Source organism: Gossypium raimondii, chromosome 10, assembly GCF_025698545.1.
Source record: "Gossypium raimondii isolate GPD5lz chromosome 10, ASM2569854v1, whole genome shotgun sequence".
Classification (NCBI taxonomy): domain Eukaryota; kingdom Viridiplantae; phylum Streptophyta; class Magnoliopsida; order Malvales; family Malvaceae; genus Gossypium; species Gossypium raimondii.
The window spans coordinates 57912972-57930926 of record NC_068574.1 but is presented as its reverse complement, the minus strand read 5'-3'; the positions used below and the strand labels follow the sequence as shown (position 1 = coordinate 57930926).

The 17955-nt window shown below is 32.3% G+C and overlaps 1 protein-coding gene across 1 annotated transcript; it reads right to left on the bottom strand.

Annotated features, from left to right (window-relative positions):
• Positions 1 to 16680: 16680 nt before the first annotated feature.
• Positions 16681 to 17598, bottom strand: LOC105778646 (21 kDa seed protein). Its single transcript, XM_012602384.2, has one exon. It carries the CDS (start codon positions 17558 to 17560, stop codon positions 16886 to 16888), a length of 675 nt encoding a protein of 224 aa, XP_012457838.1. The 5' UTR covers positions 17561 to 17598; the 3' UTR covers positions 16681 to 16885.
• Positions 17599 to 17955: the final 357 nt, after the last annotated feature.

Here is a 17955-nt window from a genome sequence, read left to right as displayed (position 1 = left end):
CTGAGCGACATGCTCAACTTTTTATTCCACTTCACGTGTAGTTGCAGATTTGTACAAAAGCATCGCCCCCAAAATTCTCTTATTATTATTATTATTATTATTATTATTATTCTTTCTTTATTTCTTTTCACGTTTTTATTTTTGTTTTCCTATCATTTTATTTTATTTATTTCCTTTTTCTTTAAATGAAAATTTTAACGACCATACTCAATAACCATCTATGTTGCCATTCACAGGGGCTTTTTCTCCTCATTCACTTCTACAATTTAAATTTTGTAGAATTCGACTTCAAATCCTTTAAAACAATGATCAAGATTTCAAACTACTTTTTCTTTAATCTCTGTTTTACTCTATCAGATTGTCACTAGTCGAATATAAATTATTCTTCACAGTTAAATACATCACCTCACCGTTCAGATCATGAACAGATTTTTAGAGTTTTGAATCCGAAAAGGTTTCTTTTTTTTTTCTTGCTGCTGAATCAATCAAAAAGTAAATTTTTTCATTTTAAAATAATTTTAAAAAATTTAAATCAATGTCGCTGGACAACGACACCATCTTAAAAATATAATTGACTTAATAATTTTTAATAATTCAGGTTAAATGGGACATAAAAGTTTATTCATGAAAGTAAATTACCATGATTGTGATGATGATATTGAATGTAAAATTTGAAGAAGACAAAAGCCTTCCAATTCGTTTGGTGTTTATACATAATAGTTTGTCCTTTAACTCTTAAACACTCAAGCAAGTGGAGAAATATAAAACCAAATGGACGAATCCCATAAGTTCCTTGTGCCAGGAAAACAACTTCTATCATTATTATCTTTACTATTCATCATACAAGTGTGCCCTTCCACATTTTTTTATCAAATTCTTTTAGATTTTTGAATTTAAAATTATTTTTAATTAATTATTCAAAAATTGATTGGACATCCAAATTCAATATTCGTTTTCATATATACATTAATTTTGTTGTCCCAAATCGTTGCTAAGAGATATGCTATATGTTAGAAAAGAGTGGTTAAAAGGCAAGTTTATCATTTAAGTTTAATATTACAGTGAAAAAGTGCTTTTAGAAAAATTAATAGTGTTTATTATTGTTGTCTATAAATAATTTTAGAAAAATAAAATATTTATTTTAGACGTAATGTTATAAAATAGAAGATTTAATGAGGAATAAAAGATTTTTAATTGAAAAGTACTTTTTCAAAAGGTAAAAGGTAAAAGTTTTGGATTGGCTTAAAATCCTAGTTTAAAATTAATGTTTGGTTTGAAATCATTGTTTGGGTTGAATGATGTTTTCCAATCTCAATGGTAAGCACACCCTAAAAAAGTGAGCATTTCTTTAAGCACGGTGGTAAACATGAATAAAATAGGTAATACATTGATTGTTTATGCAATTCGACTTCCCTATGTTAAAAGAGTCAAATTGATTTAAATTAAAAAATTTAATGTCATAGTTTTAATTTTAAATGCAAATATTTTATTTAATTGATATCCATGAATAAGAAAATCCATCTTAAATATAATATATATCATAATTAATTATTAATAATAAAATTAAATCATCAATAAGTATGAAGTGCAATAGTAAAATAAGGTAGATACAGAATAGAATTTTAGTGACAACATTACTATTAAAACGGTAATCACAAATTCTGAAGACTTAGAGGAAAAAAATCAAATTCTTGTTTGTTTTTTGGTCGAGACTACACCTTTGGAGACTAAAATATTTTAGAAACATAAAATATGACATATTGCTAAATTAAAAGAACTTTATAGCCATGAGACTCAAATTATTAAAAAATGTATTTTTAAAAATAAAATCTAAAAGCAATTTTTAGGAAAAGTTAGAAAATTCAACGTTAATAATAGGTACTGTAGGCATTTATATTTCTATATTACTTCAGTGTTTTTCTAAATTTTTAATTTTGTTTTTCTTTTGAATTTTCGCTAATTTTTATTTTATGTATTTTTAAAATTATATTTTCATATTTTCTGACTTTCTTTATAAATTTTAAGTTTTTCAATTTTTTTAAATTGAGACTTTTTGTTATTTCTCTATTTTTATTTTTGAATTTATTTCAAAAATAGTTTTTTAATGGAATTAGGCTTTGGAGTAATGGGTATAAACATTTTCGAACTTCGGTACCAAATTGATGCAATACAATCTTTAAGTACTAAACAAATTATTTGGTACAACTTTAGGGACTAAATTATGATTTAACCCTTATATATAACTGAAAATGCTGGAATAACATATTTTTATGTATTAATTACATATTTATTTTGAGTATGATCCTACTAATTTGAGTTGTTTATGGTTTTTTATCTCGTAGGGATTAAATTGAAGGCAAAAGAAAATTTGGGGCCAAAAAGCGTGAATTTGAAGCAAAATGGGCCAACATGCGAAATAGGAAATAAGTGGTGTCAAAAATAAAAAGTGTGGAAGACTTGGGGGCAAAAGTTCAAAGAAGAGATTTTATAAACACAAGACTCTATTTAAACACAAGTCTAAAATCTAAGTAGAACTGGTGGTTGTAGGCGTCCTCTTCCACTATATCTGACTTATTCTGTTATGAGAAGGATCACCTAAAAGCCTAGGATTGAACCCAAGGAGGATCGGGACAACCGGAGGCTAAAATCTCTTAAATCGAAGAATCCCTTTTTTCAATTCTATTTATTTTTACAATTTCAATTTCAATTTATATAATCTCAATTCGTCCATATTTTTAATTCTATTTTTTTATTTTTTCAGGTATGCCGTTTTTCTTGGGTATGACTGTGCCCGAGATCTCGAGGAACAAGAAGTTGTGTAAATCCAGTCCTTAAGGATTTGACCCTACTTCCCTTGTACTATTCGTTTCGTTATTTTATAGGGATAGGTTATTTTATAGACTCTCTAAGCTTGAAGAGGAAAGTTTGATATAGGTACTAAAAAACCATAAAGAGATGATTGGCTCGACCATTGCTGACTTAAAAGGGATAAGCCTTTTGACATGCACACAGAAGATCTACTTGGAGGAAAACATGAAACCAAAGCGAAGGTGCAAAGATGGTTGAACCCGAATATGATGGATGTGGTAAAAATGAAATAATTAAGCTTCTAGATGCTGACGTAATATACCCCATTATTGACAGTAGATGGGTAAGTCCGGTGCAGGTCATGCCTAAGAAAACAGGCATGGCAGTAAAGAAAAATGATGAGGGCGACCTGGTACCAACCCAAGTGCAAAATGGGTGGCATGTCTGCATTGATTATAGGAAGTTGAATTCTTATACTAGAAAAGACCATTTCCCTCTTCCTTTTATAGATCAAATGCTTGAGCATTTAGCTGGTAAAACTTACTTTTACTGTCTTAATGGATACTCAGGTTTCTTCCACCAAGAAAAAACCACTTTTACATGCCCATTCGACACATTTGTGTATAGAAGGATACCATTCGGACTTTGCAACGTACTAGCCACCTTCCAAAGATGTATGATGAGTATATTTTCTGAGTATGTAGAAAACATCATCGAAGTTTTTATGGATGATTTTATTGTATATGGGAACTGTTTTGATGAATGCCTTAAAAACCTCACGATAATTTTAAGTAGATGCATAGAATTTAATCTTGTCTTGAATTATGAAAAGTGTCATTTTATGGTAGATAAATGTTTAATTCTAGGACATATAGTTTCAGCTAAAGGGATTGAGGTTGATAAGACCAAAACTGACATTATAAATTCTTTGCCATATCTCTCAACTGTAAGGGAAATATGTTTTTTCATTGGCCATGTAAGATTTTACAGGCGCTTTATAAAGAACTTCTCAAAGGTAGTTGAACCACTATACGAATTATTGCAGAAAGATAAGAAATTTGAGTTCAGCCCAAAATGTAAGAAGGCTTTTGACACGTTCAAATAGAAGTTGGTTTCCGCTCCTATAGTACAAGCATCACATTAGAACTACCCATTTTAAATTATGTGCGATGTAAGCGAGAACAATGTGGGGGCCGTGTTGGGACAAAAGATAGACAGAGAGCCCCATGTCATTTGTTATGCCTCAAAAACCCTAGATGCTGCATAAAGCAACTACAACCAAACACCTTACTTTAAACTTACCCAAAACCTACGTCCAAACACCCATTTTACAACCAAACACCCTTTATTCTACACCTTCAAACCCTAAATTTTTCCCTATTTTCACCCAAGCACCCCTCCAGCCGCCGTTAGCTTTCTCCCTTACCCCCACCATCGATTTTTTCCCACCACCATGGTTAGGACTAGAAGTCGTGCCATTGTCAAACCTTCTTTTTCCGTCAACAGCCACTGACATTGATTTTTGAAACCCCAACACGTCAACTTAGCCGAAGCTGCACCCTCCCAGTCCCCCTCTCCTCCACGTGACACCGCACCTTCCCACTCGACTTCACCACCACCGTTAGCCCTTTCTTTTCCTCCACCGTTTCCCCCATCGCTTGCTTCACACCTACCATCGCCACCACCATCTTCGGCTTCCGACCCCTCTCGACACCGGACTCGTCGATGGCCACAAGCTCTTTCGGCCCAACTAGCAGTTGTGTTCGACGATTCTGACTTCGACTCTGACGTTTTATTTCTATTAGGCTAAAATAATTATGATTAATGGAGTTAGCCCTATCTTACTTTTAATTGATTAAGTCTAAATGCAAAGAGGACACCTAATACAATTGTATGCTAAATTTATGTTCATGACTGTTAGGGAGTTGCCAAAACTTATTTTTGACACTTGATTGTTTTTCCTAGTCCTCCAAAATTAAAATTCTATTTCATTACAATAAAATTTTTTTATGCCTCCATGGTTATGAGTGTAGCTTAAAACGTGACTGACTGAGTAATCAGGGTAGGGTGCTTGGGTTGTCATCCTATTTCGCGTCAAAAGGTTGTGTAACGTGTTAGGTAAAACTCTGTAACACCCCTAACCCGTATCCATCTCCAGAATAGGGTTATAGAGCATTACTGGAGTTTACAAATTAATTTACAAACATTTCATTTCATCAAACATTCGTATTTATAACCAATCAAAATTAAAACATTAATGAGTTAACGTTAACCAATTTAACTTCTACATGCCATTATAACCGAATCAAATCATCCAAAATTATCGATAGAACCAATGGATAATATGATATATCTCCAACAAGCTTCCAACTCAATTGAGCGTCCGATAATCATTTCAATGCATCAAATATCCATATTACCAATAATAATTCCATTCCAATAATAAAACACACACATATATAATATTCATTACCAAATAGAATTCACTTCAATTAAAATTATACGAATACAGTTCACACAAACTTACCAAAGCTAAATTGTAGAAATACCAAAATTCGTGGACATTTTGAAAATTTTCTATTTTCTCAAATTTCCACCCAATCTTGATGTAAATTAATATTTCATTCAATTTACTAATTTAAATAATAAAACAATTCATTCATGAAATTTGGTCACTTTTTTGACATTTTACCAATTTACCCTTAAAATATTACTTTTATTCAATTTAATCCTTGAACCTAAAACATGCAAATTGGCCATTTTAATGAAAACTCATGCTAGTTGAATAATCATATATTTTCCTCCTCCTCCTCTCCATTCCACATTCTTAATGTATATAACATGCTTATATGTAACATTATCTATAATTTCACTATTTATTTATTTGTTCATTCAAAGCTGTCCACTTGAGTCATAGTCACAAAATTATTTATATCTTGAGCTACAGAGCTCCAAATTAAGATCCGTTAATTTTAATTGAAACTAGACTCACATATATTCTTACCATAAAAATTTCAGAACTTTTGGTTCAACCAATAAGTACAGTTTATTCTTTAAATTTTCCCCTATTTCACTGTTTGACTGTTCCAAACTCTCTTCACTAAAAATTAATTATCTCATTGTACAGAATTTTAATGATGTCCTAGTTTATTTATCTTGAAAATATACTAATTAAGGATTTTAAAAATATAAATTTAAACCCCTAATTAGTTTTATCCAATTTTTTATAATTTTCCAAAGTTAGAACAGCGGAACCCGAAATCATTCTGACCTTGTCTCACAAAACCTATTATATCTCATGATTTATACTTCCATTGCTTACACCGTTTCTTCTATGATAAACTAGACTCAATAATATTTAACTTCATATTTTACATCCTCTAATTCGATTCCCACAATTTTTGGTGATTTTTCAAAGTTAGACTACTGCTGCTGTCCAAAACTGTTTTAATGCATGATATTGATTACTAAGTTTATAACTTCCTTATTCATTTTCTCTATAATATTTTCCATCACTTTCTCTTATTTCCTTCACTAATATATCAAGAACATAAGACTTTATTTAAGAAAACTCTACTATAACATCATTTTCATGCTTTTTCAATAATAACAAACTTAAAAATATATTGAATTAATCTTGATGTTCTTACCTTGTCCTATTAGTTGCAACCTTTAACTTGATTTTTTCTCTCCTCCAGCTTCTATTTCTTGAACCTAACTTGATATTATAACTCCCCATAGTCTCCTTGTTATCTTTCTCTCTTGATGGACATGGAAATTCTTTTGATTTCTAAGTGAAAATGGTGAGTATTTGGTGAAAGGGTCAAATTGTAAAGAAATGAAAGTTTCTTTCTTTCTTTTCTCTTCATACGTTAGTTGCATAGGAAGAAGATGAAAATTCTTCATCTTTCCTTCCATATATATATATTAAATAAAATAATAATAAAATAATAAAATCTCATTTAAAATTAAATTAAAATATTAATAAACTAATATTTATTTATTTAATTAATCTAAAATATCTCCAACATCATCATTATTTTCTAGATTTTTCTTTCTTGTAATTGACCATTTTGCCTTTTAGATCTTTTAAAATTCCATCCTTGAGTCATCACTTAATTTGGTAAAATTACGATTTAGTCCCTCATAATTCTTCACCTAGTCAATTTGGTCCCAATTCATCCATTTTTCTTAGTTTCTAGATTATTCCACCCTTAAAATATTTACACTATTGGTCTTTCAAATTTTTCATATTTACACTTTAACCCTCAAATTTTGAGTATTTACTCTTGGGCAATAAAATTTTTCTCACTTTTACAATTTAATCCTTTCTTGAATTAATATGTCATAATATACTTCCCAATGTTGACATAACTCAAAATTACCCTTTTTATCACTTTATTTCCTTATTTTACTATGTCAAGAATATTATCTTAATTTATTACTGTAGTAATTTTCGGGGTATTACAAACTCTGCTAACCGGAATTAAACAAAATTTTTTTAGGAATGTGTTGGGCTGAATAACCAGGGTGGGCTGCTTGGTTGTCATCTGTCTTTGCGTCAAAAGGTTCAACATTTTATTAAAAAAAAAAGAAAAATAAGTAATAATAATGAATTGCATTTGGGGACTAAGGGTGGAAACAAATAGGGTGTCTTGGTAAGTTTAGTAAATTACCTAATTTTCATGAAATGATCCAAGTCGGTTTTGATTTTTGTATGTTTAAATTGGAATACTTTTCCAGTTTTACTTAAAGTAAGCTAAAGGTTCTCTTTATTTTTCATATGCATTATGCCTAATTTTTATAAAACTTTGGAGTAATATTTCTTTCATGGTAAAATCTAAATTTCACAGTAGATAGGAACTATTCTTAAGGACAAGCATGGGCTAAGTAGGGGGAATTTGATAATACTCTGGAATAACATATTTTTATGTATTAATTACATACTTATTTTGAATATAATCCTACTAATTTGAGCTATTTATGGGTTTTTATCTGGTAGGGATTAAATTGAAGCCAAAAGGAAATTTGGGGGCAAAAAGTGTGAATTTGAAACAAAATGGGTCAAAATGCAAAATAGGAAAGAAATGGTGCCAAAAATACAAAGTGTGGAAGACTTGGGGGCAACAATTCAAATAAGAGATTTTATAAACACAAGACTCTATTTAAATTGAATTCTATTAGGATTATTGTTAAGATTATTATTTAGATTTAATTTCAGCTTTTATCTTTATTTATCTTTTAGAATTTAAATAGGAAAAAACTAGGTTTTCTAAGTAATATAAATAGGGGACGGCGTGACACAAATTGCACTAATCTTTTCTGTAAAAACTCCCTCTCTCTAAAGCTCTTAGCTTTTTGTTCCTTTTTATTTATTTAATAAAATTCCATTTTAGTAAACTTATTTCTTTTTTTTTTCCCGAAAAACATGAGCCACTAAACTCATCTAGCTAAAGGTTGTCATGATTCCTCAAAAAAGGTTCATGAGGCATAAAATCTGCACTTAGCTTTCTCAATGAGTATTCATCGTTTCTCCGCATTACGGGACTGACGCTTAATTCATCGTTTCTCCGCATTACGGGACTAACGCTTTTGTCTATGTCCTTCCAAAAGTCTTTTCATCTTGTGCAAAGGCGACCGTTTTGTATGTTTTGGGAAGGTGACACAGTCGGTTCGTTAGCTTACTGTGTCAGTGGTTGTTAAGCCCAATAGACAAAATGACATGGTATTTGCCATTAAGAAATGATGATCTAGTTTAAGACGGTCCAACAAAAGTGACGGTTGGCTTGAGTTAGGTTCCTCTAAATCGTAAGTCTAAAATCTAAGTAGAGTTGGTAGTCGTAGGTGTCCTCTTCTACTATAACTAGCTTATTCTGTTCGAGAAGGATCACCTAAAAGCCTAGGATTGAACCAATGAGGATCGAGATAACTAGAGGCTAGAATCTCTCAATCCAAGAATCTGTTTTGACGACTCTGTTTATTTTTACAATTTCAATTTCAAGTTACACAATCTCAATTCGTCCATATTTTTAATTCTATTTTTTTTTATTTTTTTCAGGTACGCCATTTTTCTTGGGCACGACTATGCCCGGGATCTCGAGGAACAAGAAGTTGTGCAAATCCAGTCTGAAGATTTGGCCCTAATTCTCTTTTACTATTCTTTTCGTTATTTTATAGGGATAGGATATTTTTGGTGCTCTCAACGATGCATCAATAACACATTTCACATGTGAGGTTAATTATTAGGTCCACTTTGTTTTCATCTTTCTTATCTTCTCATAATCAAATGATGAGTGACACGTAATAATAATAATAATAATAATAATAATAATAATAATAATAATAATTATACATAATACATAATCTTGTAAATTGGGCCAGTGAATTGGTGAAATAATCAATTCTTGATTTGATTGAATTTAATCAATATGATCTTTGATCCGACGGGTTCACTATTTAAAAATTATAAAATTTAAACAAAAGTATTTAAAATTTAAAAATATATTTAAATAACAATAAAATTTTTATAATTTTGGGGTTTTATGCATATAACTTAAGTTATGTTAATATTGATGGGCCTAAATGGAGGCTAATATTTAACAAAATTTCATTTGCAACTGTTGTAATAAACATGCGATGCTTATTGTCGTATTTAATTACTACACAAAGATGTCATTTACAAATTAATATATTTATCCAAAGATGAAATATAAATGGAGTGATTAGTAACTTAGGGTTTACCTTTATTCAATTAATTATTATTTTCGTGAGATTATTTTGTTTGATACAACTACAATTCTACCTTGACATTACTGCATGTATTAATTGTATTCTTATATTAAATGACACCAATTTCAAGTTATGACAAGAGAACCTTAAGATAGTTCACGTTATTATTATTATTATTATTATTATTATTATTATTATTATTATTATTTTTCTTTCTTTCTTTTCACATTTTTCTTTTTGTTTTCATTTCCTTTTATTTTATTTATTTCCTTTTTTAATTAAAATTTTAGCCACCGTACTCAATAATTGTCAATGTTGCCATTCACAATAGCCTTTTGTGTCGATTGTGGCACAAAAGAAGAATATTTGTTCACTTCTACGATTTAGATTTCCTAAAAATCGGCTCGAAATCCTTTAATATAATGACCAAAGCTTCAAATTACTCTTTCTTCAATCTCTATTTCACTCCATCATATTGTTGCTAGTCCGATATATATTATTTCCCGCATTTAAACATATCACCTCACCGTTCAAATCACCGAACGAAATCTCAGAGCTCCAAACTCAAACTCAAAGTTGTCTTTTTTCTTATTTTCTTGCTGCTGATTCAATCGAAAAAATAAATTATTTTTTCAGTTTTCTAAAAATTCAAATGGGTATCCACAGATACATTACCGACACCATCTTAAGAAAATAATTCAATTCGTTTGGTGTTTTCTACTTAATAATTTGTCGTTTAACTCTTAAACACTCAAGGAAGCGGAGAAATATAGAACCAAATGGACGAATCCCATAAGTTGCTTGTGCCAGGAAAACAACTTCTATCATTATTATCATTACTATTCATCACACAAGTCTGCGCTTCCACATTTTTTATCAAAATTTTTAAAATTTTTGAATTCAAACATTCTTTTTAATTAATTGTTCAAAAAATTGATTGTACATTCAAATTCAATATTCGTTTTCATATATACATTATTTTTGTTTGCCCAAACTATTGCTAAGAGATAAGCTCTCTGTTAAAAAGAGTGATTAAAGGCCAGATTATCATTTAAGTTTAACAGTGCCATAGAAAAGTGATTTTGAAAAATTGATAGTAATTATTTGTTAGGATCGACCCTATTAAGCAACAAATAATAAAAATAGTGGAATAAATTGAGAAATTAAACACACAAATTTAACGTGAAAAAACTCCTCTAAAGAGGATAAAAAATCACGGATAAATATAATTTTATTATAACGGCAAAAGAACGAAGAGTACAAAAGATGAAGATAAAACTAAACCCTAAAAACCCGAAAACAAAGAACTCTCAAAACGTAAACACAAAATTCTCTAATTGTGTTATGAGTTCTAATCTCTAATGGGTGTTATTTCTAAGGTTGTAAAAGAGTCTATTTATAGGCTAAATTCATATGTCAAATAATAAAAAAATAATCTAAACTAATCAGTGTTTGACTGAAATAAATAAACAGAGTTTAACTAAAAGATTATTTTTCAAATTTGACTTAAAATAGGAGTCACACTTAACAAATCTCCACCTTGACTCACATTTCCACAACGCCATCTTTGCCAAAGCCCGCCACGAGCCTATCTTGAACTATGCAGGGAATTAACTAAGTCGAATCTGTACTTAGAAACTAGAAGACTTCTAGCCTTCGACTTGTACACTGCTAAATCAAAACTAATCGGGTCTGATTTTCACGAACATAGTGCCTTAACTTTTCAAAACCTGCATCCAAAAGAGAACCTCTCTTCAACGAAACAGTCATACATTTTCCCTCTTATGACCAAGTTGCCTCTGCTCCAAACGAGTTGACTTCGACTTTATAACGGATGAAGGATGTCCGATTTCACCAGTCACTGTAGAACCTTCCAGAATATAAAGACTGTCAGTTCTTTTACCTTTTAACAAAACGAAAGCTCCACGAGATACTTTAATACCGCTCGAATCGATGTTGATTTTGCATCCTTTCAAGTCTAAAATATGCAAGGAGATGAGATTCTTTCGTAAATCAGGTACATACCTGACATCTGAGAGTGTCCTAATTGTCCCTTCATGTGTCCTGATTTTAACAGTTCCAATACCAACTACCTTACTAGATGAATCGTTTCCCATGCACACAAATCCACCTTCAACCGAACTGTATGTAGAGAACCATTTTTTATTGGGATACATGTGGAAAGAACATCCCGAATCTAGGATCCACTTGGACGTGAGTTTGGAGTTATCGCATGTTGACACTAACAAGAAATCATCACCACTTTCATCGGCCAAATTAGCACCAGCTACATCTTCCTCGTTACTCTCAGCAGCTCTTTTATTTCGCAGTTTATAACAATCTGCTTTGACGTGACCTAACTTTTTACAATAGCGACACCTTTTGTCTCGTTTCTTTGATGCTACTAAAATGGAAACTTGCCTATCTGCCTTGGTATCCAAATGAAGCTCATTGTCGAGTTTGTCTCTACTCAACAAATGACCCTTCACATCTTCGAACGAGATTTTGTCTTTGCCATAAATCAGGGTCTCCCTAAAAGACTTGTATGAAGGGGGTAAAGAGCATAATAATAGCATAGCTTGATCTTCATCATCAATATGAACCTCAACGTTCTTTAAATCATTTAAAAGAGTAATAAATTGACTGTGTGATCTCTAAGAAGCTTACCTTCGTTCATGCGAAACGTAAATAGATGTTGTTTCAACACTAAATGGTTAGCTAGAGACTTAGTCGCATAAAAAGTTTCTAACCTTTTCCACAAGGCGGATGAGGTCTTCTCCATCAATACCTCCTGCAATACAGTATTCGCGAGGCACAACTAGATTGCAGACAAGGCCTTTTCATCAAGCTCTTCCCATTCTGTTTTATTTAGATTCTCAGGTTTTTTCCCGGTAACAACCTTTTTCAAACCGGATTGAACTAGAATTGCCATCATCCGAACTTGCCACAGATTGAAATTTGTCTCACCATCGAACTTCTCAATTTCAAACCCTGTTGTTGCCATATCTAAATGGGCTGATCTTTGAACTAGCTCTGATACCACTTGTTAGGGATCGGCCCGATTAAGCAACAAGTAACAAAAATAGCAGAATAAATTGAGAAATTGAACAGACAAATTTAACATGGAAAAACTCCTCCAAAGAGGATAAAAAATCACGGGCAAAGATAATTTTATTATAATGGCAAAAGAACGAAGAGTATAAAAGATAGAGATAAAACTAAACCCCGAAAACCCGAAAACAAAGAACTCTCAAAACGTAAACACAAAATTCTCTAAATGTGTTATGAGTTCTAATCTCTAATGGGTGTTATTTCTAAGGTTGTAAAAGAGCCTATTTATAGGCTAAATTCATATGTCAAATAATAAAAAAATAATCTAAACTAATCGTTGTTTGATTGAAATAAATAAACAGAGTTTAACTAAAAGATTATTTTTCAAATTTGACTAAAAATAGGAGTTATACTTAACATTATTGTTGTCTATAAGTGTTTTTAGAAAAATAAAATTTCTATTTTAGACATTATGTTATAAATAAGAAGATTTAATGAGGAATAAAAAGGTTTTTAATTGAAAAGCACCTTTCCGAAAGGTAAAAGCTAGAAGTTTTGGGTTGGCCTAAAATGCTAGTTTAAAATTAATGTTTGGTTTTAAAAAATTGTTTGGGTTGAATGATGCTTTTTAACCTAAATGGTAAGCACACCCTAAAAGAGTGAGCACTCCAAACATTGTGATAAACATGAATAAAATAGGGGATACATTGATTGTTTATGCAATTCGGCTTTCCTATATTAAAGGAACCAAATCGGTTTAACAATTGGACTTTTATAATTTTGGAGTTGTGTGCAAGTAACTTAAGTTATGTTAATATTGACTGGTCTAAATGGAGGCTTATATTTAACAAAATTACATTTGCAACTGTTGTAATAAACATGTGACGCTTATTGTCGATGTTTAATTACTACACCAAGATATCATTTACAACTTAATATATTTGTCCAAAAATGAAATATTAATGGAGTGATTGGTATCTTAGGGTTTACCTTTATTTGAATTAATTATTATTTTGTTTTATATTTGAAGTCATACGTGAGATTGTTTTGTTTGATACAACAATGATTATACCTGCCAACATTATTGCAGGCATTAATTGTATTCTTATATTAAATGACACCAACTTCAAGTTATGACAAGAGAATCTTAAGATAGTTCAACAATATTCTCATCATCTCTATCCTTTCCCATCATCTCCTCTAATTTTCTAGTCAGTTCCTTCTTAAGGCCCTCTCTTTTATTTCTAACAAAACCCACCCATCTCAGCAAGCCCTTCCTCACACCTTCTAGCCTAGCCAACATATCACCCGAAGTAGATTGACATGTTTGTTTAACCTCCTCCTTAAAAGATTCTTACATTACCCACCATGCCTCAGACTGAAACCTTTTCTGCCTCAACCTAATACTCTCCTGCTCCGTATAATTAAGAAGGGGACAATGATCTGGAAAAGAATGTGGTAAATGCTAAACCACTGCACTAGAAAACATGTTCATCCATTCGACATTCACCACTCCTCTATCTAGTCGCTCTCTCATATTCGTTTTCGGTAAGTTTCCCCTTTCCCAGGTAAACCAAGCCCTAAAGTATCCAATGTCCATTAACTAACATTCCTCTAAGACTCCTCGAAAGACCTCCATTCTCCTCTCCTCTCTTGGCACCCTAACTTTTCAAAAGAGTACATAATTTCATTAAAATTATCACACACTAGCCAAGGGAACTCCTGAGAGCGTCCTAGATTTCTTAACAAATTCCATGAATTGTCTCTGCTACGCGTATTCGATGTCCAATAGAAGCCAGTAAACCTCTATTATCAGTCTCCTAAAATACAACATATACATGACTACTAGAATGACTCCTTAAATTCGTTTTAACATTTTTCTTCCAAGCTAAAAAATGACCTCCTCTTGAACCATCGGCAGAAACATCAATACCATTTAAAAATCCACACCTTCTATGCACATTCTCCATTTGCACATTACTAATTTTTGTCTCCATAAAGAAGACCACTTGGGGATTATACACCTTCAGCATGTGTCGAAGCCTTCTTATAGCTCGTGGACACCCCAATCAACAGACGTTCCAACTAATTATTTTCATTGCGACCGATCATCTTGCCCCTGGCAGCCGCCGATAAAAAGTGAGTTCGTCCCAACGATCTCTCATCTCTAATCACAAGTGAATCTATCACAATCGAAACACTATGATTTTTATTATCCTTTTTGGGTCTTTTTTTCCCATCTCCACCTCTCCGAGTCGTGATCCATATTCAAATGATCCTTTATGTTTGAAGAGTCCCCTTGCATACCCGACACTATATTCAAATCACCCTCCAAATTTAACCCCAACACAGGATCTATGGGCATCCTAGATTCTTTCCTTCCATCCTCCCACAGTCCCTACCCCAAATCAAAATGCCTTAGGGTATTTCCCCTTATCTCCCCTTCACCTTCCTCCCGCAGCCACACACTGTTTATCGTAGCAACTCTCCTAGACTGGGCTTTTAGAGATAGATACCATCCCATCTCTAAAACTTCTAATCCTTTAGTCATTCTAACCTAACAGAAAGAGTCATTGTGTCCCAAACAACCATAGAAGAAATAGAACAGAGTTAGTCATTCGTATATCAAGTTGACATAGGAACACTTCCCAAGTGAAAACATAATCTTCTTTTTTTGCTTTAAAGAGCGTCTAACATCCATCTAAACCCGTATATGTAAGAAATTCTTGAGGCCCTTACCCAAGCTTTTGCCATTGATCTAAAAACCTTACCCTTAAAATTACCTAACTTCTTTGCTATATATTCAGTAAAAACCCTGGGGGTAAATCATGCACTTGTACCCTAAAAGTCGTATAGATTAGCGGTACCTTCATTGGATCCTCACCATCCTCCAAAAAATGAAACACCAAAAGATGATTATTGAAAGTCCATGGATCCCCATTTAGTACCCTATCAATATCCATTTTATGAAAAAATTGAAATAATAACCTCTTATCCCCCAAATTAGAGATCTAAACTCCTCTAAGAGGATACCATAGATTCACAGTCGCGCTTCTCATTGTCGTAAGTGGATTACACTCGTTGTGAGAAAGCATCCAACCGGACAAAGATCTTAAACCACTGTCGCAAAATCAGTTTCCTTCTGTACTAGCCAAATCTCCTATTCCTCATCTTTCAATGTTAACTCTGCCAATTCATCCTCCATTGCCACGAATCAAAATCAACAAGATTGAGAAGAAATACTCTATCCCAAGAACTGTCATTGCCAGAACAAAGAGAAATAAGCAAAAAAAAAACCCTAAAAAAACCAAAACATGCTAGAGCAGCAGATCAGAGACGTGCTAGAGTAGCAGACCTTTGATATGTCGAGTTAAAATTTTAAATACAAATATTTTATTCAATTGATATACATGAATAAGAAAATCCATCTTAAATATACTATATATCATAATTATTAATTAAAAATATAATAAAGTAAATCACCAACAATGTTAGGTGTAATGGTAAGACAAATTACATGTTCAAAGGATGACACAGGTTCAAACTTTGAAAACGACATTGTTGTAAGGGTTAGTCACGAACTCCAACATGGACCAACCCTTCTTTATCTCAAAAGATAAGGTGCCCTAACCACTCAAAGACTATTCCATTCCCATTGTCCATTGAAATTGCTTTGAATAATCTTCCTTTTGGCGAATTTTAGATCGAGCTTCTGATAAACTTTGATTTTTAGCTAACTCAACACTAACCCTTCAAAATATTTCTTGTTGGAAGTATCCTTCTTCCTATTGATAATGAATGAGTACGATGAAATAATTCGATGAGGGTAGTTTTTGAGCCATACCACTCTTGATAAGTAGTCATACTTCCACCTATTTATACTTGGTGTTTGTCACACACAAACAACGCCATATATCTGGAAATTTAGTATCACCATTTTTCACTTGGTACTTGGTAGTCTATTTTCCTCTCTCACTCTTTTTTTTTTGTTTTGATATATATATATACACACATAAGTTTTTGGTTAATTACAAGGTAATGTATCCAAGTTAATGAGTCGAATGCAACTAGAATCAATGGCAACAAAAGAAGTAAATAAGTAAATAGTTTATTCATTAAGCTGAAAAGAATACAAAGAGGAGGACTCTGAGAGACAAACCTTGTGAGCAAGCATATATATATATACATGCTGCCGCTTCAAACAAGGCAATCTTAACAATAAGTTCTCTCAGCATTATTTACTTGAAGCTAATATTAAGTAGTAACTACTAGTTCATGCATAATGATTGCTTTCAATCTAATTATGAACAACTTGTTGAATCTCCATGGCTGATTTTCCAACTTTCTTAAAGATAAATGGCCATCCATTGCCAGTGGAGAGAGCCAAACGTACCATTTCTCCATCAAAGCCCCTCTCAATTTCGTTGCATAAGGCGGGGCATGTTCCACATACTGCGGGGCAGTACTTCAATTTGTAACCAAGAGCACCCCCCTTCTCTATTCTAAACCAACTGGTCAAAGTGTTGGCACCTGGGTTCCCTGTAACCCCATCGGTTATCACCCACCATTTTCCGGCTGAATGGTCGTAATCATCGACCTTCCACACCGTTGTTGTTGGGCAAAGTCTGGGTCTGAGGGGAATGAACTCTATGTTTATGTCAGAGGATAGGCGAACAACGCCATCGTTGGAGTCCAAATTAGAAAATATCACCGGAATACCATCGTCACCAGATCGGCTTTGAGCAACGACTTCAGGGCATGGGTTTTCGCTAGGCCAGCCTAGGGCAAGCCCACCACCACCAGCACCCCATATCGCCGACACAACGTAGTATTCGGTGCCTGTTTGGACTTCGTTGCCATCAGTGTCGAGCACAGGTTCGTTTGTAGCGTTGGCCACACCAAACAAAAAGGATGATGGTGTGACTGAGAAGATGATGAAAAGAAGAAACACTGAAGCTGTCGTGGTTTTCATGGTTATATAGATTGTGTTGATGTATTGGTTTATTTCTCGATGCGAATTTATAGAGATGGGAAAGGATGAACCTCCAAAATTGATAAAGGTATTAATATTATTACATATAACACATTTCAAATGTGAGGTAAATTAATAGGACCACTTTTTTCCCTATAAATAAATTATTGGACCCTTTTTTTGTTTTTTTATGAGCGTCCAAACTTGGAAATATATCAATGTCTTTTCTATAATATTTGTTTTCTCTTATAAAATATGTCATTATAATAATTAAATTTGTTGTAGAATTAATTTTTATATTTAATATTTATTTTTATAATAAATTTTCATTTATAATAATTATAAATTATGAAGTACATTTTTACTAATTTAATTTTCTATAATATCTTTTATCT

Coding starts and splice junctions, on each gene's coding strand:
- LOC105778646 (XM_012602384.2), bottom strand. CDS start 17,560: ATGAAAACCACGACAGCTTCAGTGTTTCTTCTTTTCATCATCTTCTCA.